This window comes from Anser brachyrhynchus (genome assembly GCF_964034855.1).
Source record: "Anser brachyrhynchus genome assembly, chromosome: 3".
In the NCBI taxonomy this organism is placed as follows: domain Eukaryota; kingdom Metazoa; phylum Chordata; class Aves; order Anseriformes; family Anatidae; genus Anser; species Anser brachyrhynchus.
In genome coordinates this window covers 95,901,008-95,927,923 of record NC_137696.1, presented here as the reverse complement: position 1 = coordinate 95,927,923, position 26,916 = coordinate 95,901,008, and the positions used below count along the sequence as shown (strand labels likewise).

The 26,916-nt window shown below is 35.3% G+C and overlaps 1 protein-coding gene across 11 annotated transcripts in view; it reads left to right on the top strand.

Moving 5' to 3' along the window:
* The window catches only part of ADGRB3 (adhesion G protein-coupled receptor B3), a 470,566-nt gene that overhangs the window by 247,494 nt on the left and 196,156 nt on the right, over nucleotides 1–26,916 (top strand). For all 11 annotated transcript variants that reach the window (XR_013948141.1, XR_013948142.1, XR_013948143.1 and 8 more), the window contains 2 exons: nucleotides 1–63; nucleotides 4,143–4,251. The exon at nucleotides 1–63 is cut by the window's left edge and continues 6 nt beyond it. Coding sequence is in view for 8 of the 11 variants with exons in the window: in XM_080584111.1 (XP_080440237.1) it covers nucleotides 1–63; nucleotides 4,143–4,251 (172 nt within the window). In the remaining 3 variants the exon portion in view is untranslated. The remainder of the gene's footprint in view (nucleotides 64–4,142; nucleotides 4,252–26,916) is intronic.

The following is a 26,916-nucleotide window of genomic DNA, read 5'->3' as shown; positions in this document are numbered from 1 at the left end:
TTTCAAATCATTAGTAACCTCTTAGATGAAGAAAACAAAGAGAAATGGGAAGATGCACAACAGGTAAGATTTGCCTTCTGTAACTCACCAATTAAAAAAATTGCAAAATCAGTATATTATGACATTTATTGTGTTTATTAATCATTAGCAACACTTTTCTTCAGTAAGCCAGGATAAAGTGGAGTATATGATTTCAAAACTAAGGCTTAGCATACACCCTGCTATAAGTAAATTATATCCTAAATGAAACAATATTTTGGAAATAACAGATCCTCTTCAAAAAGGAACAATTCCAGGTGCCATTAGCTAATTCAATAGATTAAAAGTATATTAAGAATAGAAGAATATTCTTGTGATGAACAGATTTCATTGCATTCCATGGGATTATTCGTGATGTCTTTTCATTTGATGTTGTAAGGAAGTACATATGAAAGTTGAAAAATGGTAGTAAAGACTAGCTACAGTCATGGTTGCATTAAACAGCACATATCAGAACTCATCTAAAGAACACACGTGACATCACTGAACTACTTGCAGAAATGTAAACGATAGACCTTTTCTAAACACTTGCATTTAAGAGAACAGTTGTGATTCCTGAGACAGAAAAATTTCAGGACTAAGATAGGTATTATGATAGCATTTTATAAAATAATAAGCCCTAACTCAAAAAATATATATATATAATTAAAAAGTTTAAAATTCAAATGATTTTTTTTTAACTTGGATATTTAACTTTATATTAACTTTGTATTTCTTACATGCTTATGCTAAGAACACTGCAGTACTGTGTTTACGTTTATGAACAGCGCCATGGAACTATCACATTTCCGATGCAAGTAACAGTGACTATGGGGATAAACAGAGTATCTATGTACAGATAAAAATGACGGAGGCATTCAGAGTAGATGGAGGTAGACATCTTTATAATGTGACTAAGAAGGAATTCAGGACTTTTTGCTGCTGATTCAAACCTTCCTGTGGACATATAATGGTGCAGCTGACACATTGTAATTTAGTCCGGAATTTTTTTTTTCCCTTTCTGTTCCTCTGTGCAAGATCCAGATACAAAAATAAACAAGGTGTGTCATTTTATTTAGTGGTGGTGGATGGAAGCAGAAAAATCACATGCATGTGGGCAGCTTCCATAAACAGATAGCACCAAGATTAGGGAATTGATACTAAGCAACTATTTTAGCCCCACTAATGAACAGATGATACTCCTCATGTTATCAAACTTGTTTTCTTCTACTCCACCCTGCCTGCTTGCCCATGCCATGTCCATTATCTGCCCCACAAAGATCAAGGAATGACAGGAAGAGGAGAGAGGAAATTTCCTGAGAGGAAATTATGACAACTTGGAGGTAAAAGAGGGAACAACATATTAAGTTCCCTCCCCTCACTTCTGCTGGTTGAAGAAGTTGTATTGAAAAAGAGAGATGAGACAAGTTATTTCTGGTTTCCCACAGCTCCATCTCTCTGCCTAGTAATTAATTGTCTCATAGACCTGGGTACAGCACTGGTAGGCAGACAGGAACCCAAGCAAGCAGAGAGTTGAGCACCCTCTAAGCTGAACACTACTTCTGAACACAGGAGTCATGGGGTCATAGCTGCCTTGTAAGAAAACTGGGGAATTCATTAAATCTTAGACTCCTGAGCTGTGGTACCCAGAGAAACCATACCACTTGCTTTTTTGCTGTTCTTGGGCAGTTACACAAGCTACCTCATAAGCATTATTGAAGCAAGTAGGTCTTCATAATGACTACAAAGGGTAACTGTACTCCCAAATACTCCTAAGTACTTCCAAATTTCTTTTTTTCTTTGTAATGGTATCAAACACCATCACCTCATTAAAAAAGAGGAAAAGTGATTCTGTTCCCAGTTTAGCTATTCTGTTGATTTTGTGGGGTTTGTTTGTTTGTTGTTTTAATGCAACATTGCAAACCAAGGTGCAGTCTGACCAACATTTTTTACTAGTTTGCATGCTTTCCTTGAACTCCTGTTACTGTTAGCTTAGATCTCTTAGACAGTTTTCTGGATTGTTTTGCTGGAAAGAAAATCTTACTCACTGTCAGCAAATTGCTGACTTTCTATCAAGTATACAGCTGCAATGCCTCAGCACATCCTTTTTTTCTAGATTAAATGCCAGCAGTTGATACCATTAATTACAGGTTATATAGCATACAGATAAGCAGCACTCACTTTAATACTTGCCTTTTGTTAAGAGCTGATGTAAGGTACTGCACACAGGAAGCCACTTCAAGTCCAGAATAAATAAGTTTACAGTGGTGTTTCAAAACTCAGGAGTTATTCTGCATGTTCTTCATCACCATCTGCTGGCATCCTATTGATTAGCCAGTACTTCAGACATATAGAAATGAAGAGTACCTCTATTACACTGACTGTTCAAGAGTTTCTGCTGAAGTTATTACGATACAATGTCAAGTGAAAAAAAGTGAATTTCAATGAAATTCAGCCTTGGTGCGTAATCTGGGAGTGTGTGCGTTATGAATGGGATGGATGCAAAAAAGCACACAATATCTCAGTAACATCATTTGGCCTTCACCTTAAGCAGCATTTGCAATGTTAGGATCATAAATGCCATAACACATTTTTCATAAAAATGGTATTGCTGCCATACCTTTTATAAAAAGATCTATGTAGAAAATAAAAGACGTTAAGAAATTCATCATCCTGACCCAAACAGCTATGGATCTAGACAGATAAAGCAAGATGAAGATGGAGCACACCATGCTTGGATTTATAGTCAGTGTAGGCATTTGTTGGAGTTGGTCATCTCAGTGGTCAAAAGAATGGGTCGAATGTTGCTCATAAATTGCAATTTGGACATCCCACTGATAGAAAGAAAAAAGCAGTGTGAACAGATCATCCATTATTTTTCTGTTGTTAAAGCCTGTATTACTGAAAATTGTCCTGTTCATGACAAATGCCATAACCACCAAAAATATTTTTATGCATGTGATATAAGCAGTATTTCTTAAGCTTGCTAATAACTGTTTTGATATTTAATACAGTTTTGATTATGGATTATGGTTGAATATAGCCATTTTTAACGTTTTTGTGATCATAGTATCTTACAGCTTTGAAAATAAATTATATTTCTTGGAAATGTGCTAGTACTTACCATTTTGAAAATCATTTTGAGAAGTTATATTAGTAACGCAAAGGCAACTAATTTTAGTTTACTGCATCCAGTTCTGAGCTCCCCAGTGCAAGACATGGTGAGCCCAATGAGGAGCCATGAAAGTGTTTAGGGCAATAAAGCATATAGCATCCAAGAAGAGGGCAAAAGAGCTAATAGTTTTGCTTTGAAAAAGAGAAGGTTCAGAGGGGATCCTGTCTATTGTATAAATTCCCTATGAGGGGAGTAAAGAAGACAAAGCCAGACTCTTGGTGGTGTCCAGTGATAGGGCAAGAAGCAACTGGCACAAATTAAAATGTAGCAAATTCCACTGAAAAGAAAGACCCTTTTACTGAAAGAGTGATTGAATCCTAAAACATGTTGTATAGATGGGCCCTTGCTTCTCCGTCTTTGGAGATATTTAAAACCCAACTCAACACAGTCATGGGCAACATGATACTTCTCTGAGCAAGTGGTTGAACTAAATGATTTCCATAGGCCCCTTCCAACCTCAGCTATTCTATGATTCTACTTCTCCACATCACTAATATTTTATATTACGTACATATTGTTTAAAGCAACAAAGAGTTATAATGCAATGGAGGCCAGGGTAAGATTTGCACTTACCTGTTCATGGTGGGAAGGAGAAAAAAATCATTAAAGTTATTTCAGAACATTAAATGCCTTAACCAATAGAGATAGTAGTGGTCAATAAAATGTTTTGTTTGTTTGTTTAAAAGTGCTGTGACTTACAGAAAACATTGCATTGTACAAAGCATATTTCATGTAGCCATATGGAAAACAGCGTCTGTTCACATGGGGATCGAATGACAAAAATGGTTGTTCACATAAAATGTTAGATATTGAAACATGGCAAGAGCAGTTTGACTGTTAAGTCTCACATTTCATTTGATTGCATTAAGATTTTATTTGAATATCCTGCTGTAGTGATTTTGATATTATAGTTATAGAATGTCTGAGCTTCCTTTATTTATTATTTTAGATCTATCCAGGCTCGGTGGAGTTAATGCAGGTGATTGAAGATTTTATACACATTGTTGGAATGGGAATGATGGACTTTCAGAATTCATACCTAATGACTGGAAATGTAGGTAAGAAATAGGAATTTCTTCTATGAAATTTATGACCTATTGAAAATCAGAAATTGCAAGTATGTACTTTAGAGCTGCTGTTTCTATCACAATACAGGTTGGGCTTCTCCTCCTCCAGATTATCTTTGTTGCTTGGTTATCTCCTCTCCAGTTTAATACAGTCAGTATGCCTTACACATCAGTCTTCTCTATAATTCTGTCTCAAGATCTGAGAGAAAAGTTTCAGACTAAATAAAGTTCAGAAAATACTCATCGGAAAACTATGAACTATAGGTATATGCTAGAGCCTTTCTAGGATATACAGTGTTTCAAACGGTAATTTAGAAAATCGTGTTAATTATAATAATTATATAGCTAATAGCATGAAAAATATTAATTCTGTTGTCATTATCTTTTAATATTCTATTCTCCCATATCTTTGCATGTATTATAATAATCAGCATAGACAGAAAAATAATAATTAAAAATAAAAACAAAATATATTAGTTGTCAAAATAACTTAAGCCTTTGGTTTCTTTTGTGAGTTTTTCTCTGTGTGATGGTTTCAAAAATTTATTCAGATTTATTTTTTAAGCTTTTTTTTTGGCACTGGAGTGTTGCCAGGCAAAGTCTGCTAATTAAATAATAGCAAACATTGAATATGAAGATGCTTAGCAAATGAATTCCACTTACTAGTTGCCATAAATGCTGCTGAAACATCACAGCATTCTGTTAAAAACTCAACCAAAAATGAGATTGAAAACCTTTTTTTCTAAGCAATTCCTCTTTGCTTAGTATCTTCCTCATTCAATTAACTTTTTTTCAATTTTATAATGCCAGGAAAGTGTTAGGTAGTCATATGTAATGAACAAATCCAAAATATATGTTCATCTGACAGGAAAACTTCTGATGTCAATATATTCTTTCAGATTTCAGTTAGTATCTTCCTGCCTTAATGTCAGTCAGTTCTTCTTTAGAATTAGTCAGAAAATAAAGTCATTTAGAAATTGGTTTGGAATAAAATAGGGAAACTGTTAAATGTGCCTATTGAATATCTATCTGTTTAATAATAAATATTTATTATTTTTGTCCAGTTTATATTTGGATCGACAGAACTGTAAACACTAGCCCCTGTAAGGCACAGCCTTATATTGGAGAGATGTCAAAGAACATGCCAGTCTTAAAATGTTTAAAACATTTCAGTAGACAGTATGGGAAGATTTTGCTTTTAACAAGTGATTTATTATTGCTGTTGTTTTCTGTTTGCACTGTACTACCACTTAAAACTCCTTCCAGTTGTCAGCCCCTCATTATGCTAGACCCTGCATATATTTATAAAGAAAGGACAGTATCTGTCTTAAAATGCTTGTTCCATGGCATTTTTATGACAAAATAAAAAGATATGTTTATTTAAAGAGCACAGTCCGTGCTGCTTGGCATGTTGTATTGCATTCTGAACTGTTTGTCCTCTGACAAATGTGGAAAAAAAACACCACTGAAAAATGTTTTAAGAAGTTGCATTCAAATAATCTGTGTCTCTACATATTCATGGCTTCAAATGTGAAACAGCACCAACTTTCCAATTGAATCAACAACCATGCTGTGCAATGGCTAATCTATATAACTGCATAATCTTCACAGTTTTTCTTTTGATTATTCTTTCTCTTCCCACATCTCAGATATTTTTAGGCATTCAGAAGTAGGTTTGTTCTTAACTACGTAACTCTACCTTTGATGGAAGATAAAGAAAAGTAAAATGAATTTATAGGCTTATTCTGACTACCTAGCACTGTCTTGACACATCGGAGTGAGTTTATCCTCACCCTCACATTGCTCCTTACTGAGTCAACCATCAAAAAAGGATGTGCAACCGCTGTGCAACTCGTTAACCAGAATCCTTGAGTACAGGTGACGTGGTGACTGAAGATTGTTATCAGTAAGGAGTAATATCTTATTTTCACAAAGAGGGAAAGTATCTGGAATAATCCAGTTTTAGTGTAGTTAACCTCGGGGGGTCTGTATAACTGTGTCTGACTGGTTGTGTAGCAAGAACATAGGGGATGTTTATGTTGATCTCAGCTGAGAGGAGTGAACTATGCAGTTGCAGTTGTCCTGTCTTAGCATGTCTTGTCATACCAACAAGTTTAAAACTGTGTGAGGTCTTGTTTACAATTTGTAATAACATTCTTGTCATGTAAGTAAACAATCATATCCCATGCAGGAAACAGATATGTGCAAGAAAGAGGTCCTACTTTAAATATATTCCTCTTTAAACAGGACTAATAGTTATTCTGTGGTTATTTACCATATTTACCAAAATATTCCTTCAGATACTTTAAATGTCTTTTGCTGTATTTTCGGTATAGAATTACCTTACAGTTCATATATCCAAAAAAAAAAAAAAAAAGAAAAGAAAGATTCAGTGCTAAGGATGAACTGTTGCTTCTTGTTAGGAAAAAAAAAAAAACTGTTCTTTGAGAATGTCTCAGTATTGCACAAAGTTCTCAGTTTCCTTCCATTAATTTCAGTTTATGTGTTCATTTCTAATTGATTGGCACTGTAGTGTTCCGTATGTACTTAAAGGGGTTTCACTACTTAAAGGGGGCTTATAGAACTTATAGAACAGATAGAAAGCAACATTTTACTCAGTCAGATAATGATAGGACAAGGGGGGATGGTTTTAAACTAAAAGAAAGTAGATTTAGATTAGATGTTAGGAGTAAATTCTTCTCTCAGAGGGTGGTGAGGCACTGGCACAGGTTGCCCAGAGAAGCTGTGGATGTCCAATCCCTGGAAGTGTTCAAGGCCAGGATGGAAAAGGCCCTGGACAACCCATTCTAATGGATAGCATCTCTGCCTATGGCAGAAGGATTGGAACTAGATGATCTTCAAGGTCCCTTCCAACCCAAGCCATTCTATGATGCGTAATACGAGCAGCTAATTGTAATTAGCTGACATTATTTTCTGTTTCTTTCAAGGCACATAAACTTGTGGCTTAACAAGTTACTATACAGCAGCCACACTTCAATGACTGTCCATTACACATTCACAGCCTGTGGCACATGGGAAGTGATGAAATTTACCTTAACTATATATTAGGCTACACTAAGCCACATTATTACAAATTTGCAAGTAGCTAAGAAGGTCCATAAGGACAGCTGCCATGTTACTGTTAAACTGTTCACTATGGTGGTACTTAACTTCAGTTTTTGGTTGCTTCTGAACAAAACATCAGAGACTAGTTCAAAGTCCAGATGATCCAATATCTGTACTTTGGGTTTGACTTAGGTGGCACAGCCAAATAAGATGCATTTCCATTAAAGCAAGGCCAGTTTCCTCTTAGCTCTTCTCTCGAGGACAGATAACATGATATGAAAAAGCTAACAAATGTGAAAGGAACAACTTGCATTGATTCTGCATGGATGAAACAGATGGTATTTGTTTTATTTGTGTTCTCCCAGTTCTACATTATGTTCCTTTAAGAAATGATTAGGTGAAATAAAAGCGTCTGATAGGAGGTGGGAGCCTCCTTCCTCCTCCTGCTTCTTCTCTTCCTCCTCCTTCTCCTCCTCCTCACGACCATCTGAGCAGGCACGGGAAAAAAATAGTGTGAAAAACAAGAATTTTTACTACCACTCAAGGTCTCTGAATTAGCTGGAAGCACAGACCCACCTGTAAAGATACAACATGCAGTGGGAGAAAAACTTAAAACCCTTTTTACTGCCATTCTATTAACTACTTGCTTTCAGTTTTCTCTGCTTTAAAAGATGAGTTTACTATTTTAGTTTAAGAATAAATCTTGGCTTTTAACAGTCTTTTGAACTATTTTTTTGGAGCGCTAAATGCCCAAGCAGATCCAACTCAAGTAATTGACTGATTTGTGGCCCCATCACAGTAAATTGTTAAGAGTTCTGAAGAAATATGCTAAAAGGAGACTGACCTACTATCAAGAAATATTAATCCTTTTTTTTTTTTTTTAATTGCTAGACTTGAAGATTGGAGTACCACAGATAAATGTCTTGAAAGGTATAGGTGGAATGTGAAACTGGAAGTATGGACGAGTATTAGGAGATGTATATTTCTATGGCAGATTAGGATTCTTTTGTAAAAGAAAATTGTCACTCTCTCGTCAAATAAATTTATTTAAGAGTAGCAGCCAAAAAAACAACAAACAAGCTTGCGACTCTTCCAAGATATTAATGAGAACACCAAATATTCTTGAAGTGAATGTGAGTTGTCATGGATGTTACTTGGAACTGACAGAAAGTAAACTGAATTTTAATCATGAGAAAAGCCACTTTTGTTGATGTTCATTTTATGAATACTGATTTTTGACTGATCAGTAATGTTATAAAATATGCAGATATCACAAAATTACTTAGGCATGTCAAAGACAGGGAAAGCTGAAGATCTCCAGGGTTTATAGCAAGATTAAAAGAAGGGAATATCTACTGGCAGTTTAAATTCAATGTTGACAGAAGTAAGAGGGAGTAGTTCAAACTATACATAATGTAGGAATCTAAAAAAAAATCAGTAAAATCCCATACTCACTCTTAAGCAGAGCTCAGAGAAAAAAAAAAAAAAAAAAAAAACACAAACAGCCTTAGTGTGTGAAAAGAACAGTATAAAGAAAATACAGAAAATGTTTTCATTTTCAGTAGCCATCACTTGCACTGCTCTTTTCATCTGAGATTATGCAGGTTGGGATTCATTTTACTTACTTGAAAGATCAAAGTTGGATTCTAAAACTATAGTCAAGATAGTCTACTGCTCAGGAAAACAATTCACACCATCCCAGATAGACACCTAATGTAAGGGCATGGATTGCCTTCTGGATGTTCTCTCTGCTGGTTATAAACAGGTTTGTGACTAGTTTAGGACAGAATGAATCAGTACATTTAAAGCAAAGAGGAGTGCTCTTTTGTGATTAAATTAAACCTATGTATACACAGAGGTTCAGAGTGGCATGCTGAAAAATAAAAAAATAAAAAAATAAAAAAATAAACAGCTTGAGAACTAGAACAATTAGAATAGCTTTTTCAGAACATATTGTTAAATGGGACTAAGTGTACACACCTAAATGAATGAAAAAAAGAAAAAAGAAACCTAGGCTGACATCTCTGTTTAATATTGCTCACAGGAAAAAAAAATAATAAAATAAAATAAAAGTGATTTTTAACTAGTAAACTTATGTATAGTTATACATAAACACATTTCATTCTGAATGACCATGAGGCCAAAATCTTAAGAACATTAGAATAAAAACAAGTAGATATTTATGTGGGGAATGCAGCTAGCTATATTATATTCTGTGAAAAAATGAAGAGGTAAATAGCCATGCTTGCATGCAAAAATCAACTTCTAACCCATAGTCTTTGTAACTTATCTTTGCACTTAAAACTGACTACTGTGATGCTGGTACTCTGATGAGTAGTCTGATCCAGTATGGTAATTAACATATCATAAATTTTCATTTAGGATTTCATACTGAGTTGCTTATATAAGTTTTATAAATATTTGCAGAGCACAAAGTCTTTGCTTTCATAGACAGTCTAGGATGCCATAGGGGAGAAAATTATTTTAAAACAATATCCATTGTCGTGTGTCTGCAAAGTTTCTTGTTCCCCCTTTGATTTTCCATTCCATGTTCATATCCATGACATTTACACCTAAAGGTTTAATGATCTCATAGGGTTATGGAATGTATCTTAAAATTTTCTGGTCATAGCCAGAGATACGTAAAAATGTTAATGATCAAAGGAATTTACAGAATATGTACCTACTCTAGCTGTAATACATAAGTAACAGCACACCTGCTGAGCTCTGGAGAATCCTAGAAAATAAGTATGTTGGACTCCTGTCTCTTATCGTGGGTTTGTTCACCCTTTCCTGAAGGTAAAATTTTTAGGTCTTATATGTTGCAGATCCTGTTCCTACTCTCTTGAAACCTCTCCAAAGTTCATTTACTTATCATAATGGACTCTGCCCAGTCTGCTTATTTGTATAAGAGTTCATGATGTGCATCTTAAAAGCAGCATTCAAGATCCTCTGACTCATATACCATAAATATTGTACTGGCCTAAAATATACCCAGATCTCTTAAAGAGTCTTTTTTCAAATATATTATGGATGATAGAAAAAAAGCAAGAGCATTGATATTAATTTGTCCAAAACTGTATAGAAAATGTCCAAAAGTTTTGGTCAGGAAAAAAATATTTTAATAGTTACTTACACATACACTCACACTTAAATTTGTTAGGAAATTACTGGTTATTCTGAGGCTGTGAAGTGCTACTGTGAATTTTAAAGTGGATATTTTCAGGTAATAAAAATTCTGATGGTAAAATTTCAACATTTGCTCCCAATAGAAAGAAAATTGGACCTGTCAAACAAATAAAAATCAAAACTCCATATGGCTCAAAAGAGCTACAAATCTCTCATCACATAAAATTTTACTAAAAAATTAATGAAAAAAGTTAGTGGTTATTTTTTCCTATAACAATTAAATTGTGAGAAGAGCAGAATCAGCATTCGTACTAAGCCCCACTCAAGCATGTTACAGAATCAAAGTACAGACATTATCACAGAGCTACAGACTGGCCTGGAGATCAATGGAAGTAAATAAACTTTCTTCAGAAACAAAAGAGATTATGTAACTCTTCAGGCTGCTGTATATAAAAGACTGTGGCTAACAAGAGTATTCAAAACTAAACAACTTTGTGAGCAATTGGCAGGAATCAAATAAATTCTCAAAGGAGAGTAACAATAACAAAGCAATAGGTATAACTTCTTATAGAATATAATTCTTCCAGGTCTTAAATTCTGAAAAAGAAGATTTTGATTATTTTTGAACAAGACTGCATGTCCAAAGAAAAGAGCTATTATTTTTCTGTTGAGAAAGTAGGTACTCAGAGGTTGTGCTTTGGTTATTATTAAAATCTAGTATCTCTGTAGATAATTGCTCAATGTATCAACATTTAAATTTTGTTTTATCATTTTGATACCTTCAATGTTGTTTTGCACACCTGGATTTGGCCATTATATAGGTTGGGGAACTGAATCAAGACTAAATCAGGTAAATCTACTAAAATTTCAAAAGTTATTTCATATCTCTCTCCTCCTTCCATCGACTACATGCACCAAAACATACACCAAAACATACACCATGTTTTCAGGAAGTAAAAGTTAGGAATATAGCCTCTAAAGAACTGCTCCATGGATTGTACATGTATTATTTTTAAGCAGGTGCATAGGAATCATTCTGCGTAGTGTATTATAGTTCATGTGTACAAAACTCTGTAATGATTAAAATAATTATATTTGGTTTTGTTAACAAGAAATTTTCACAATGAAAAAATAAAGTGAAGCTTTCAAGATTTGCAGTGAAATACTTTTCTGATAGATATAAAACACCAGACCCATTTAATTTTTGGAGTATTTCAGTTCTCTTCAGATTTCTGTCTAGCTTTAGAATAACTAGTTAACATGCCACCGTAAGTAATATTTAGTTAACATTCTTTTGTTATATTTAATTACATATTTTTGCTATATAGACTTTTGCCAATTTCCATTGTTTAATGTCCTGCTTCTTCTCAAAATAGCCTGAGTCAGTGCCTGCCCATCATCTTCCTATTTCTTGCTGGAATTTTGCTTTTAAACGTTTTGTGTTTAAACGTGAATGAAAAAGGACTAAACGCAGGCTGTCTGTACTACTAAATTCCTTCCACCTACCCAAACACTGTTCAGGAATGGTTCAGGGGACAGTCCAGGTGAAAACCATTCCCAATAGACATAATTAATGCTCTTCTCATTGCTCTGTGGTGCATAGCTAGTGATAGTCTCTGTTTCTGGGTAGAGAGCCTGGTGATTAGAGAAGTAATCCCGAGTTTTATGTTCTGCCTTCTACCCCCTGTTCTTTTCATTCATAGCTTTGGCTCTCAGACCTCATCCCTGCTGGTTCACACTCAGATGTAGCCTACCGGTCTTGCCTGCCCCAATCCTGTATGCTCTCTGTTAAGCAGACACTCACTTATGTGAAAATGGCCGTTTGTCACGTTTCTTTCTTCAATCCTTAAAAAATCCATCGACTCCCAAGATTTATTTGCAGCAAGTGTCGGCCTCCTGTTTCCCTATTCTTAATTTGCTCAAAATATATTTAATTATCTTCTGGTTGCTAAAAGCTACCGGGACAGATCTTTCAGAGAAAAAATAGAGAAGAAAATAAGAAAACTACAGCGAACTGTCGGCTGGATTTTTTGTCATATCCTTTTATACCTCTGCTCCATGTATATTCATATCATTTCCTTTACAGCAGCCTCAGCAACAACTCCTTGATCAGATCAATATGTTGGCTTTCAGAAGGCTCAAGCTTTCTCCTGTGATTAAAATGGAAAACTTCCATGCTCACTTTGAAGGTCTAGCTCATCACAGCATCTGCCTTAGTGCCTGAAGTTAATGACTGAAAGCTCTTTATATATATATATGTATATATATTAATAAGCTTATTGAATGACTCATAGTACCTGAAAACTGAGCTGTGAACAGCTACAAAGACTGGATTTTTTTTTTTTTGTACTTTCCTAGAACTGCATATTCAGTGATCCTGAAGAAAGACAGCCCTCAGATTTACTTTATATCAAGGGAATTTCTATAAGAATCTTTATCAAAGTTCACAAATTTGGACAGAAAGCTAATTTAATTCTATGGCTATGTTCTAAGCAGTAGACATAATTCAGTAGTTACTTTTCTGCATGTAGTTTATTAATTTGCCTTAAAACTGAATCTAAATAAGCCAGCCATTCAGTATTTTTAAATGTATGCTATAAGAAACCAGAATAATCTAATAAGTGTTTCCTTTCTCTACCTTATACAAAGTAATATACATTGGAGTAAAGGGTTCTAAAGAAATGGAAACTATAAAAAATGCAGATGTCCAGGCTTGAGTCTGATAAAAAAGAATGCCTCCAACAGAAACAGATAGTAGTATCTACCACACATTTGTGTAAACAACTTTTAACAGCATACAGTATATGTATTTTAGATTCTTGTACCATTTCTAAATTTCTACCTCTGTAAACTCTTTTCTGAATAATTCTGTTTTATAGGCCGCTTTTTACCTGAGGAAATAAAAGCTGCTGTTTTCTAAATGAATCAGCTGTTTTATGACAGGCCATTTTTAATAGGTGCACTTAAATGTTTCCGTGAGAAATTAAATACCTGAGTTTATTTACTCCTTTGCCTTGCACGATTGTATCTTTAGGTGACTCCTAGCAATTATCAAGTAGAATGAGTCTTAAGGGGTTAGAAATTAAAAGCCTGCAGTTTTAGCTTTGAGTTAATGGAGTAAATATACACCCATCGTTTCATATTAAGGTAGTACCAGGAGGTAACAATCATATTCAGTGAAGTATAATATCAAGATATTCCAGGCAATGCAGTCCTCCCCTTAAGGAGGGGTGGTACCACAGTGTCACAGTCTGTTAATATGCAATTCTATGCAGACTGATGACTTTCATCCTGGTGTTTTGCATCCATGTAAGGCCATCACAAGAAGAACATCCAGTGATCATCTGGTGGTGTGTCAGCTAGAGGTGGTCAGCAAGAGTGGTGTGGCCTAAGTACTGTAAATAACTACGTTCACCCTCAGTTTTAATGAATTCTACAGGGTTTTCTTACTCACTCACTACTGAAAATGAGAGAAAGAAAATGAAATAGAATTGAGGTAGAACTCCACAAAATGCAAATCAATTAAAATAGGAATAAAGCCAAGTAATCATACTTTAAGCTAGTAAAAATGAGCAGAAGTCAATGGTAGACAGATTTCCTGAGATTCTGTAGTCAAAAGAAAATATTACTTATGAAGACTGAAGGGACAGATATTAACTTCAGATGTTATTTGCACTGTGTCAAAGACAGAGAGAGGTCTAGCACCTAAAAATAATGTCCAATGCAAATGTGGAGGTAGCAGGTTTTGTAAGAAGCTCGGGATGTGACCAAACAGTTGTCAAAGTTTATGATGATGGTGCTTCCTTTGAGGGGAAAAAAAAAAAAAAAAAAAAAAAAAACCACAACCTATAACAAATACTAGACGAATCAGCCTGCTGTGTTGAAAAACTGTATGACTTCTTTAGTAAGTTTTAATGTCAAATAGTACAGATCTGCCTCTTTTGAACTTCAAAGCTTGAAAGTAACATAATTTATTGAGTTAACAAACTGTATAAGCATTTTTCATTTTTCATTTTTGTTTCATGAGGTTGTTAGTGAATTTTTAAAATCAGTGAAAAGTATTTTTATGGTAAATAATTATTTTGGCAGTGGACTTTTAAGATAGTGTTGAGATCAAACTTCAAAGTCATGTAGACATATACGGGTATAATTCTGAGTAATTATATTTGTGCCTGCACATTTATCTTTTTTTTTTTTAATATAGATAATCGGACTTCAATATATGGGCCAAAGATACTGCAAATTTTTCTGCAATTCTCTTAAGATCAGACTGAATAATAGTAACAGAGCCAACAGTGTCAGTAAGATCAGTCCAAGGCATTCCAAATCATTTGTGTACTGGGCTTGCTAAAATCAAGAGCAGGGTCTGAAAGTTATGAAGAATCTTTGTCTGAATTGTGATTTCTGAACCCATATCTTCACTCATTTCATTTTTGTTGTTGTTGTTTTGTTTTGTTTTGCTTTCTCTTAGCTTCAACTGTGAGTTTTAGGACCATATTTGATGCTCTGGCTCAAGGCAGAGATAGAGGATCTTTGATAAAGTTTATGATATAAATCAGATGTTTGATCTACTGTGTGTGAATATGACTTTTTTTCCCACCTTGGAAAATTTCAGGAGGAACTGTGTAAAATGATTTTTTTTTTCTTTTAACTCTCCTTCTGGGTCATTTGCAGTGGGAGGAAGACTGTCTCAAAATACGTGGTACAGTTCTGTGGTCTTCAGTATTTGAATGATATTTGATACAAGGAGCACAAATACTTAAATTGCCCTGCAATGGTGCCAAATGTTCTTATTGAAAAAAAAAAAAATCATTTGATATGAATGGCTTTTCATATAATCCTTGTTTCAAAGCTTATGCTGTTCTTTACTGATTATTATTTTGTGGACACTTTTCTAACTTATTGTAAGGTCTTGCAATTGTAGTGTTAATTTTGTTAGTGAATAGCAGTGTTAGCATACACCATTAAAAAATGGCATAAGCCATTTTTTTGTAACTCATTGTTATTAATATCTTATGGCCCCATGCTATCTTTCATTATTCAATAGATAAGTATCTTGGAAGGAGGTAAATTTCAAAAGTATCTATGGGAAAATAGTACACTAGTAAAGTAACTTGTCTAGAAAAGCCACCAAATCCTGTCTCTGGTCCTGTTGTAGAGCAGTATGGCTGGAATATGAGCTGATCTCAAAGGCATGAGATCTAGATACTTAGGACCATATTCATATTCAAATGGTGCCCTTTAGTGAAATGTATTTCCTCCCTGTATTTGCACCAAAATCTCATCTCCAATAAAACAGAGGAATGAAAAAAGACCAGCCTGCCCAAGGGGAAGAAACTGTGGGACAGTCATCAGTATGATTGGATCTTCAAGGATGGCAATCATGCAAGCTGCTGCATCTGCACACACAAGACATCTGCCTCTGAGGGAAACATTTATCAAAAATACAGCAAATTTATCCTCTCCTTTCTCATTTTTACCTCAAGAGGGTACAATATGTTCATAAAGATTAAAGGGAATGTCTTCTTTTGCCTTTAGGTATCTTAGATTGTTCATTGCAGAAGCATAAAATGAATGTTTTTAATGCTCATTTAGCTTTGAAAATTGCATCACTATCTAGGCAATGAAAAATAATGGTTTCCATTCACAGTCAACAATGAACAAAGAAAAGTTAATTTCTGCAAAATGTATGTCATTTAACTTTGCCAAATTGATCTTATACCTGTTTCTTGGATGAATAGTTCCACAACTGCAAAACATGGATAGTGATTTTATACTGCATCATTTATTTTACACTCATGGTTGTATTTAGAAATCATTCACAGAAATTAAAATTATAGATATCTAAACCTCTCATAATCCAAAATAACAGAGACTGAATGTCGGTAGGGTAAGACATTCAAATATGTCACTAGTTCATCTACTCAGGAATGGTATTCAACAGCAGAGCTCAGAGGAGCTTAAAGGGTTTCTTTATCATTTGGGTTGTTTATCATTTTATTTGACAAGATAGTAGAGTGAGTTTGCTGAGTATATATTTGTTCTGTACATGAACTTGAAGCATGCATTTAGAAATTTTCTTTTAAAGCTTGGAAAATAATGAGGCAAGTAACTGTGAAAGAATTTAGTCATTCTAACTAAGAAGGAATTTGTTAGAATATTTTCTTTTGTTCATATATATATATTTTAATCTTTATGCTATCTAACAGTGTATTTGTTCATGAGCTTTTTAATGTATGACTTGGGGGAGTCTCTACTTAGTCATACACGTTTTTATGGATTTTTTCCCTATGGATATATTTTCTATTGATACCACCATCTGCTGGATCCAAAATTTTAACTGTTGCTCAGAATTCTCTGTGCTCACATTTATCTGCACCATCACTGGAAATGGGATTGTTCAACCAGCATTTTTTTAATTATTATCATTATTATTATGTAGATTTCAAACTTTTTCATGTGTTTGACCAGAGTAAAGCCAAACCTTCCATTAAAACTGTTAAAATAAACTTGTGTTAACCTCCTGGCTGTGGTGCACAGTTATCACAGGGTGGCTGACAAGCTAAATTGCCAAAACACAATTTTGTGTCTTACACAGCCAATGCATTTGAACCTCTCAGTGGTACAAAACATTAAATTGTAGGCTCAGTGTTTTTACTGACCTCTTAATCTTTCATGTTGTAACAGTTGGTTGTTTTATTTTGTTTTGCTTTGTTTTGTTTTCATATAGATCAAGACTATAGCATATTCAAGACTAGACTAAAGGAGAAAACAATTCTGTAGGTGGTGCCTAGAAGTTTCTCAGGAATGTAAGAAAAGCAAGGTCAAATTCCTGTCCCAGTGAGGTTTCTTTGTTCTCAGTTTAATCGTGTGGGTCCAGGCTGAATTTTATCTGTGAGAAAAATAACTTAAAATGAAAGAAGGCATGATATAGGAATTCCATAAATATAACCTAAATATTTATTTTATTTTAATATTTATTTATTTTATTAAGCAGCCCAAGGAATTAGTTATTAAAACATAGCTACAGTTTTTTTGTTTAAGGGCTTCCATCATCCTCTTCTATTTTGTATACCATTTCTAGTCTTATACATCCCTGTTAAATAATACAATTTACTTATTTCTATTAATGTGATTAAATATACTCATTTACTTAACTGATCTTATTTCATTAATTGCTTATACTAAATTCTCATCACTTCCTGTTTTATTCTTTTTATTCTTTTATTCTTTTTATTCTTTGTGTGAATGTTGGTGTATAGTTTGGGAAAAAAAGTTGTTCTTTGTTCAATTAATTTCTTGCTCCAAGCAGTGCAAACAGTATGTTGTCTTAGCACATCTACTGAAAGTCTCATTTGCTGAATGATGACATTGAACGCGTTTTAAGAATGCTTCATTACCATTCAAATGTCCTTTTGCAATAAGCAGTGTAACTGTAGAACTCAAATGTTAAAGCCATCAAGATTTAATCAATAGCCACAGTCTCTGCACCTCCACTTTGGTAAAAAAAGTTATTGTTTTGAAATATTATCAAATAACTGAGTCTCCTTACACCGACCTGTAACTTTGTCCCTCTTTGGTTCGGTTCAGTTTTTTTGTCTCTGTGAATGTTTGCCATGAGAGTGCAGTTAGTTTGCTTTCCAATAAAGCTCCATTTAGATGTTTTGGGATTAGGGACAGAAAACCCATTTAGTACATTGAAAATATTCTCTAAAGGCAATAGCACTGTAAAAACTACACAGAACTGAGAGGGAAAAATAACTAAAAAAAAAAAAAAGGAAAAGAAAAAGCAATTTTCTTTCCTGCATCCTGTAAAATCCTGTTTATTGGGTAACAATGCTATAATCAGTCTATGGTGGGGAAAAAGGACAAAATAAAATGGCACTTTTTGATTGTCCAGCTCTCCACAGAATGATTTGTATTACAAAAGCCACCTTGACTGTAGATTAAAATTTATAAATGGTCAAATGCTATTGGAAGTCAAGAAGTGTTTTTTTTTGTTTGTTTGTTTGTTTTCCTGGTTATATCCTAGATTTGAATACGAATATGACAGAAATCCCAAATATGGCGTGACAGTAATAGCAAAACTGACCTCAGGTGTAGAATACTTGATGCTGAGTATTTCTGCAAGACTGAAAGTGTAGAGTGCTTTGGAACAGAATTTACAGAGGTTTTAGTGAATTAATAGCTTTTTTGGCATGTAAATTCGATTATTCTTTGTGTTAGCGCTTTCGGGTACAGGTAATTAATTGAAGAAATTGTGCTCTGTTGTTGAGTAGTCCAGTGGAAACAGTTCAATAGAAAACAAAAATTCTGTGCCTGTTTTTTATTTCCATATTTCATGTTCATGATACTGCATTTCAAAAAAATTCACCATGATGTTTTATCAAATAATATGAGCAAACAGTCTGAAGTAAACTCTTCCTTTCAGCTTTATATCATAGATATAACTATGTTTTCTGAAGTATTGCTTGCTGTAGAATGGAATTTTATCTGTCTAGAGCTTCTACCTAAAGGCATTTTTTCCAGGAAATAAGGGATGGTTAGCCAAAGCAACATAGTTTCAGTTTGCGGGACTCCTATTCTAAGCATATATTTCACAAATATACTGCAATGAAAGGCACAAAAAATTAAATAAATAAAAATATTAATGAAAAACAAAACTTGTTTTGAAATTAACTGTAGCAGAAAATAAGTTACAGACAGGATTTAATGCCGAAGAGATAGCAGAATCATATCAAGTATGTATGTTAGTAATGGAAATTTTGCAGTGCGAAGTATTCAACATTAGGGATTTGAATGCCACAGGGGCATGTTGATGGTTCCATTTGACAGTATCTGTTGTGTCTCAGGAAAAACAGAGAAAATGTTTACTTCTTCATGGTAGTCTCCATAGGTTATCTGTCCAATGTGATTATTCTCCACAACATGTAAAATCAAAACTGAAGGGCATCTGAAAAGTTGTTGTGAAACCAAATAGACTTTTTATGAATTAGAATCTGCTGTAGGTATAATGCTATGTCACATCTTGAGTTAAATATTTTGAGCAGATTCTACCATTATCTTCAGCATTGAGTGCTTAATATGCTTGCATTTCACGTACTTAGTCACAGGCAAGGGTTCATCCAGTACTACTAAAATGCTGTTTAAGCTCACTATGCAGTACATACAAAAAGTAAGATAATTTTTAAAACCCTGAGAAGGCAACCCAGACAACCATAATTAGGCATCTCTTTTTCTTTGTCAACTGCACTGAAAATTTATAGGACACGTAAGGCATCTTAATTCAGACAAAGAAACTGTAATGCTGTAGCATTTAACTTAGTTGTCTGGTTCACTGTTGTTTTTCATTCTTCTTCTAGCTGCTTGGATTTTTTTGATTCCTCCTCCCACAATTCCAATAAACATGAAAAGCCTCTCAGTTCAGGGGGGAAAAAACAGGGGATGCTGGAGATAGGATGACCAGAAGGGAATGACTGAGCACAACCTCCACATGCCATAGTGATTCATGTTATGGCATTATAACAGCTTGTAATAATCCGGCTCTGTCATTCTTTATAGGCCCAATTTTTCTAGTTAGATGTTTTTTAAAGCATCTTCTCATTGTTCAGTTGTTTTATTGAAATGACCATAATAACTCTGAGATATTTCTCCTGAATTATTAAAGTTAATTTAGAATTCAATAGTGTGAACAAGTAAATCAAGTTGGTCTAATTAGTATTACTTACTACCTATATTGGATAGTGTCTATATGTCTCACAGAGGTACAGAGTTTTCATTGTACAATGCATGATGTAAACAATCTAAATAAAACGTGTGCATTATCCCAACAATTAGATTTCATAGTGCCCCAGGACCACTTTTTACAATCCCTTAAGCAAATCTTAATCCACTTTATCTCCTCCGTAGAGAGCATTCAAGATGAATTAGATATGCCTGGAAAAAGCAAAGTTCCTGTGAGGTAGGTTAGATTCATGGTTTTAACATGAAGCTGATACACAGGAGACCTGTCTTTCTTTATTAGTTCTATTTCAGATTTTCTGTATGATTCTTCCCAAGTCTATCCTGAAAGCATTTACTGGGTAGGTGTTGTAACACCTGATTATCGGGTGCTGGCTTCAGGGAGAAGCAAGCACTTGTTCTGTGAGGAAGCAGTCAGTCTCTACTCTGTGCTCAGCAAGATCGTGTAGCTGGAAAATATGCTAAAGCATATGAAAATAAGGTGAAGATTTATGACAGCCAGTATGGTTTCACTAAGGGCAGATCATGCCTGACAAATTTCCTGGCCTTCCATGACAGGATTACAGCACTGGTGGATAGGGGAAGAGCAACTAACATCATATATCTGGCTTTGTGCAAGCATTTGACACTTTCCGACACGATATCTTTGTCTCTAAATTGGAGAGACATGGATTCATGGAATTGATAGATGAACCACTCGATGGGTAAGGAATTGTTTGGATGGTTGCACTCAAAGAGTTGCAGTCAATAGCTCACTCTCCAAGTGGAGATCAGTGATGAGTGGCATTCCTCAGGGGTCAATATTGGGAATGGTGCTGTTTAATATCTTTGTCAGTGACGTGGACAATGGGATGGAGTGCACCCTCAGCAAGTTGCCAATGACACCAAGCTGTGTGATGCAGTTAACATGCTGAAGGGAAGGGATGCCATCCAGAGGGACCTTTACAGGCTTGAGAGGTGGGCCCGTATGAACCTCATGAAGTTCAACAAGGGCAAGTGCATAGTTCTGAATCTGGGTTGGGGCAATCCCAAGCACAGATACAGGCTGAACTGAGAGGGAATTGAGAGCAGCCCTGAGGAGAAGGACTTGGGGGTTTTGGATGATGAGAAGCTCAACAGGAGCTGGCAACTTGCCAAAGTGCAGTCAGTCATTGATCTGCATCAAAAGCATGACCTGCAGCAGGTCGAGGGAGGTGATTCTCCCCCTCTGCACTGACAAGACCCCACCTGGAATACTGTCCTAAGCTCTGAGGCCCCCATCATAAGAAGGACAAGGACCTGTTGGAGCAAGTTCAAAGGAGGGCCACAAGTATGATCAGAGGTCTGAAACACTTCTCCTATGAAGACAATCTGAGACAGCTGGATTGGTTCAGCCTGGGGAAGAGAAGGCTCCACAGGGAAACAGAGGTCTTCTAGTACATAAAAGGGGCCTACAAAAAAGCAGGAGAGAGACTCTTTATCAGGAAGTGTAGAGATAGGACAAGAGGTAATGGTTTTAAACTAAAAGAAGGTAGATTTAGATTAGATATAAGGAAGAAACTCTTTACTACAAGGGTGGTGAGGCACTGGATCAGGTTGCCTAGAGAAGCTGTGGATGCCCCATCCCTGGAAAGGTTTAACGCCATGTTGGATGAGACATTAAGCAGCCTGGTCTAGTGGAAGGTGTTCTTGCCCATGGCAGGTGGAAGTAGATGATTTTTAAGGTCCCTTCCAACCCAAGACACTCTATGATTCTGTGAAAATCAGAAGACAGCAGGGAATGAACAGTGGCCTCACTGGCAAAGGCAACCTGAAAGTACACAGCCCTTCCTAATTCAAGTGATCAAAACATTAGACCAATACTCTAACAGTGTTAGACTGGCAATGTTCACTCTGACTTGGACAGGTTTTAAAAAGGAAAATAATTGCATATGCATTTGAGGAGGGGACCAGTCTTGTCAGTAAACATAGCTGCAGACTTGATCTTTGTGAGGATCTTACCTGCTATTCTGTCTAATTTTTCAAATTTAATGGAGCCTAAGCATAAAAAAAAGCATTGATATGTTCTGATTCAAACACTTTTGGGAGGGCACATGGACAAATGTGCACATTCCCAGTGAATTTTTCTGCTCAAATGGAGTTGGACAAATCCAGGCCTTCATAAGCATCTTCATACTGCAATATGGAGTCATTTACCACAACTCCACTTGAGTCTGGTCCTAGGTGAGTAAACCTGGACCGTTCCTGTCCTCCAGGATCTGGTCCTCTAACATTTTGCACCTAAGCATATCCATGTCTTGGGGCTATGCTATGTATTTCCTTTACCCTTTTCTAGCCTTCTGTTGCTTTCTAGTCTGTCTAACCAAGTGTGCCTCACTCATCATGATCCATATTCATCCATTGTACTTTTAATCAGACAAAGGAAACATCATCATCCTCACCATTTGTATTCAGTACTAAGAACTGTTGTTGTATAATCTTAATCTATGGTATTGTGATGTCACATGCAAATTTCCCAAGTAAACGCATATTTTTATTGGTGTTACTAAAGTTCCTAATAAACATCCCCCCCCCCCCCCCCTTTCTTGGCTGTTTCTTTTTATGATCTACAGGACCATGGTGCTTTTTTATCTCTAGAGTGCTTAAGAAGTTTGGGGTATTCAGTAGATATGTGTCCCTGCTAGAGTTTGGATTTGAAGATAGTCTTCAGTTTTTTTATACCCCTTAGTACACTGCTATGAATTACAACATTATAAAAAGAGGGCTATTCTCCTCTTTTCTTGTGAAACTGTAGCATATATATTAAACTGAGAAAGGCAACTGAAGTTACCACTTAAACAGATGGGGTAGGGTCTGGATCCAAAGACCAGACAACACAAAATTGTAAAATATTGGACATAGAAGCTGTAGAAAAAATAAGGGGCCATCTGCAAACATTTCTTCCGTATACTTTTTTGCAGGTATGGCTTTTAAAAAGGCTCTACCTTTTAGAATACACCAGCCACTTCCATATAAATAGTGTTCCAACATTCTATGTCAGGAAAATTTATAATTCTCTCAATTTTGATAATGCTCATAGTTGTATATGAAAGCACTTCAAGATGCCATTTTGTATGATAAAAAGCTGTTCAATAATAAAATATAGTAGAGATCCATGTCCAGTTTGTTACAAAAAGCTGTGATTAGAAACATATATTGATTCATATGCTTTTTTTTTTTTCCTTTCTGTGTGGCTATTATACATAAAATCTAACTCCATGCCTAAGAATTCACTTCTCATATTACCTTTCAATATCCTCTGTAAGTTAATTCACATCTTTCTAGGTTTCTGAATGATAAGGTTTAGTTATCATTTCCCCAGAGGTTAGACAATGACCATCTTTCCTTTGCTTCAATTTGCTGCTTCTGGGAAGCAATCATTCTACCTTGGCTCTTCATCTCCCCAAGGAATGTAATCTTGCAGGAATGCTTTTGTCAATTCCTGCTTAATGATTTTCATATCTGTTACCCCCCAACTGATCACTTGTCCTCTGTAATGTCCTCTCTGCTTACCTTTTTAAGATATGTTAGTGTTTATCTAGTCATCAGTAAACCTGATAAATGAACATATGTATGATCGTTCTCACTCAGCTCTTCTTCCTTCTCTGATGACAGCTTCATCACCCTTCCCATCTTCTAAGCTCACTTACCTTAACATTATCTTCAATTTCACTCTCTTTTTCCCTTGTTATCAGCTATAATCACTAGCGCTGACATTTTTTTCTTGTCATTTAGTGATTTCTTGTCGCCTAGTGATTGGTTTCTACATGTTTCCTGTGCAGTCAATCTAAAATAATGATGCAATTGGCCTAGCCCCCTCACTGTTACCATGTTTCTCACTTTTATGTCTATAACATTAAAACTCATCCCCTTAAATGTCAATTTGATCTTGTACATCAGCCTCGATCTTCTGTCTTGCTTTATGCTGAGTCTTTCTGTTCCTTGAAAAGTGCCTTATGACAAGGCAGGAGTTGCTAAGGGAGACCTTAGTCTTAGTAGTATGAATACAGAGTAATACTGAGAGGAATGAGAAATAATAAAGCTGTTTTAGAAGCACAGATGCCTTGGATGTGGCTCTGGGTCTCTTTGGCTGTTCATGTCTTCATGTTCCTCAATATCACTCCCAGAAAATGAAATTACTTTCTAGTTAATTAAATGCGGCCTTCTACCATGTTGAAAACTTTTATCTGAATAACCACGTATTTCAAGAGCATTGAATTTACCATGAGAACATTTTTTTCCTCTGACTGCTCATTATTTTTTTTTACATTTTCACTAGTTTGACTGGGTTTTCTTCAAACTTGTGATTCAGATTTGCAAATTTAAATATGCTTTTGTTCTCCATGTAACACATGGGCCAGCTGCAAATAGCCATATTCATATTATGGAAATCATTAATAGTAAATGAATAGTAATAATGATTATGATATAAAAATGCTAAGGTTACTTTTGTTTTCCTGCAGAGACATAAGGAAGTAGCATCTGGAAAATGGCCAAATTCTGTGATACAGTGATAATTTTTATATACTCTTTCTAAGGAAGTGAACTTTAATAATTTCCATCTTTCAGAATCATCTCATTTTTGAAGAAAGCTTTTACTGTCCATAACATCAACTCTTAATGCTTTAATCAATGTTTAAGCTTTTACTTTTTATTTTCTATTATTTCCTTATCTGGAACAAGGAAAAGTTTAGAAAAAGAAGAATTATAATCTTTTTCTTTACCTATTTTAACTTAATCAAACCAGATTTTTCATCATAACAAATGTGCAGTCAGAAACTACTTAAGAGACTGCATATGCATATGTGATATTTCATGAGTCTTTGAAATTAGTATAGTCCTTAGTTGTTCCTGAAATGCATAAGTTGGTACTGAACAACAAAAGTACACAAAACCAAAAGGAAATGCTTGCCAGGTGTCTTTTATTTATTTACTAATATAATTAGATAAGTGGCAGAAAAAATCTGAGTTTATTAAATACATCCTGATCATCGCCTGACATTATACTGCTTTCTAACTTGTCCTAAATATTATACTGGTCATATTCTTGATAAGTTAGCTTATTGCTGGCATTTGTTACAGGCTTTTGGGAGCATATTCAGACATCATACAGCTATGTGAGTGTTCATGTGTGCTACTTATTCTTCATATTGTTTGAAGCACTGCAGTGATTTGAAAACTTAAGATAGAAATGAGTTCACGCTCTATGCTGCTTGTCATAGATAAATGTATTATTTTAGAACAGAAAGGGTAACAGGTACTTCTCTTCCCCATTCCATTTTCTGTGGAAAGCCAAAAAGAAATGCTTAGAGGTCACTGTTAAGGTAGTTTCTTGATTATCCTGTAGTATTCTTAACCTTCAAACAGCAGGCTCATTTAAGGCAGTTTGCCTGACAGCAAAGGAAGGACTCCATGCAGAATTCCATGCTTGCCTAAATAGTGAAAAATCTCTTTGATATGTCTATTTCTACTTCTGCTTGTGCCAGTAGTATGTCTAGATACCCGAACCTTGAATAGTCAATGTGTAGCTGCTACAGGCTGATGAGCATCAGGGATACAACTGCACAACAGGCTTCTAGGGATTTTCTTTACTTGCCCACACGTGGAGCAGTAGGGCATAATGAGATTCTAATTCAAGAAGACATAATTTTGGTGTCGGTAGTCATAAGAAGTAGTAGATATTTTAGGTCATAATTTCTTAGGAGCACTTTTCTGACCATTGTGTGATGTTGGTTCACTGTGGGGAGATTTCATGACCGTAGTTTGCATAGTGAAAGTTACCTGGTTGTTCTTATAAGCATACACAGGATGTTACTTCAACATAGTCCTTCTGTTATACGTGATATTGTGGGTGGTAAGTGGTGGATTTTTCTATGCAATGAGAGAAGGATTTTAAAGGAGATCATAAAGCCTGCTCATATGCAAAGGTCTGTAGCAAATCTGGAGAACCACAAACTGGTCTCCTTGAGAAGGAGGTTTCACAGCTTGTGTTTGTTGCAGAATGTCTTTAAAATGGAGAGATTTAAGTGGATAGAACAAATCTGTTATGAATATCATCTTTAATATGTCCATCTGGCACTTTGATAATAAGCCAAGCAAGACTTTGTTCCCTCTGTATCCAGCATGAGGTGACTTGAATGAGTTTATTTTTTCTGTAAAAAACAAAGGTTTTACATTTAAGGTCAACAGAAAAAAAAATCCAAAATGTATAAATATGATTCTAGTAGAGTCTTCTTAATAGAAAGGTTTTCAGAAATAGTCAGTATTCTGAATTCTAACACAAACATCCTTTTGTATTCTCTTTTCCAAACATGTCACAATGGCAGTTCTATTAATGAGTATTTTACCCAGAAATAAATTTAGCAGTAGCTCTCCTGAAAGGACAGTATAATACTTTCTGTCTGAAAAGTCAAAACCTGTTGTGTGATGAACTCAAGTTTGTGAAATGCTGAGTAATTGTCCTGGTTCCAGTTAGGACAGAGTTAAGTAGCTCATAGTAGCTGGTAGGGTGCTATGTTTTGGATTAGGATGAGAAGAGCGCTGATAACATGCTGATGTTTTAATTGTTGCAGAGCAGTGTTTACACCAGGCCAAGGACTTTTCGGCTTCTTGCTCTGTCCTGCCAGCGAGCAGGCTGGGGGTGCAGCAGGAGCTGGGAGGGGACAGACCCAGGACAGCTGACCCAAACTGGCCAAAGGGGTA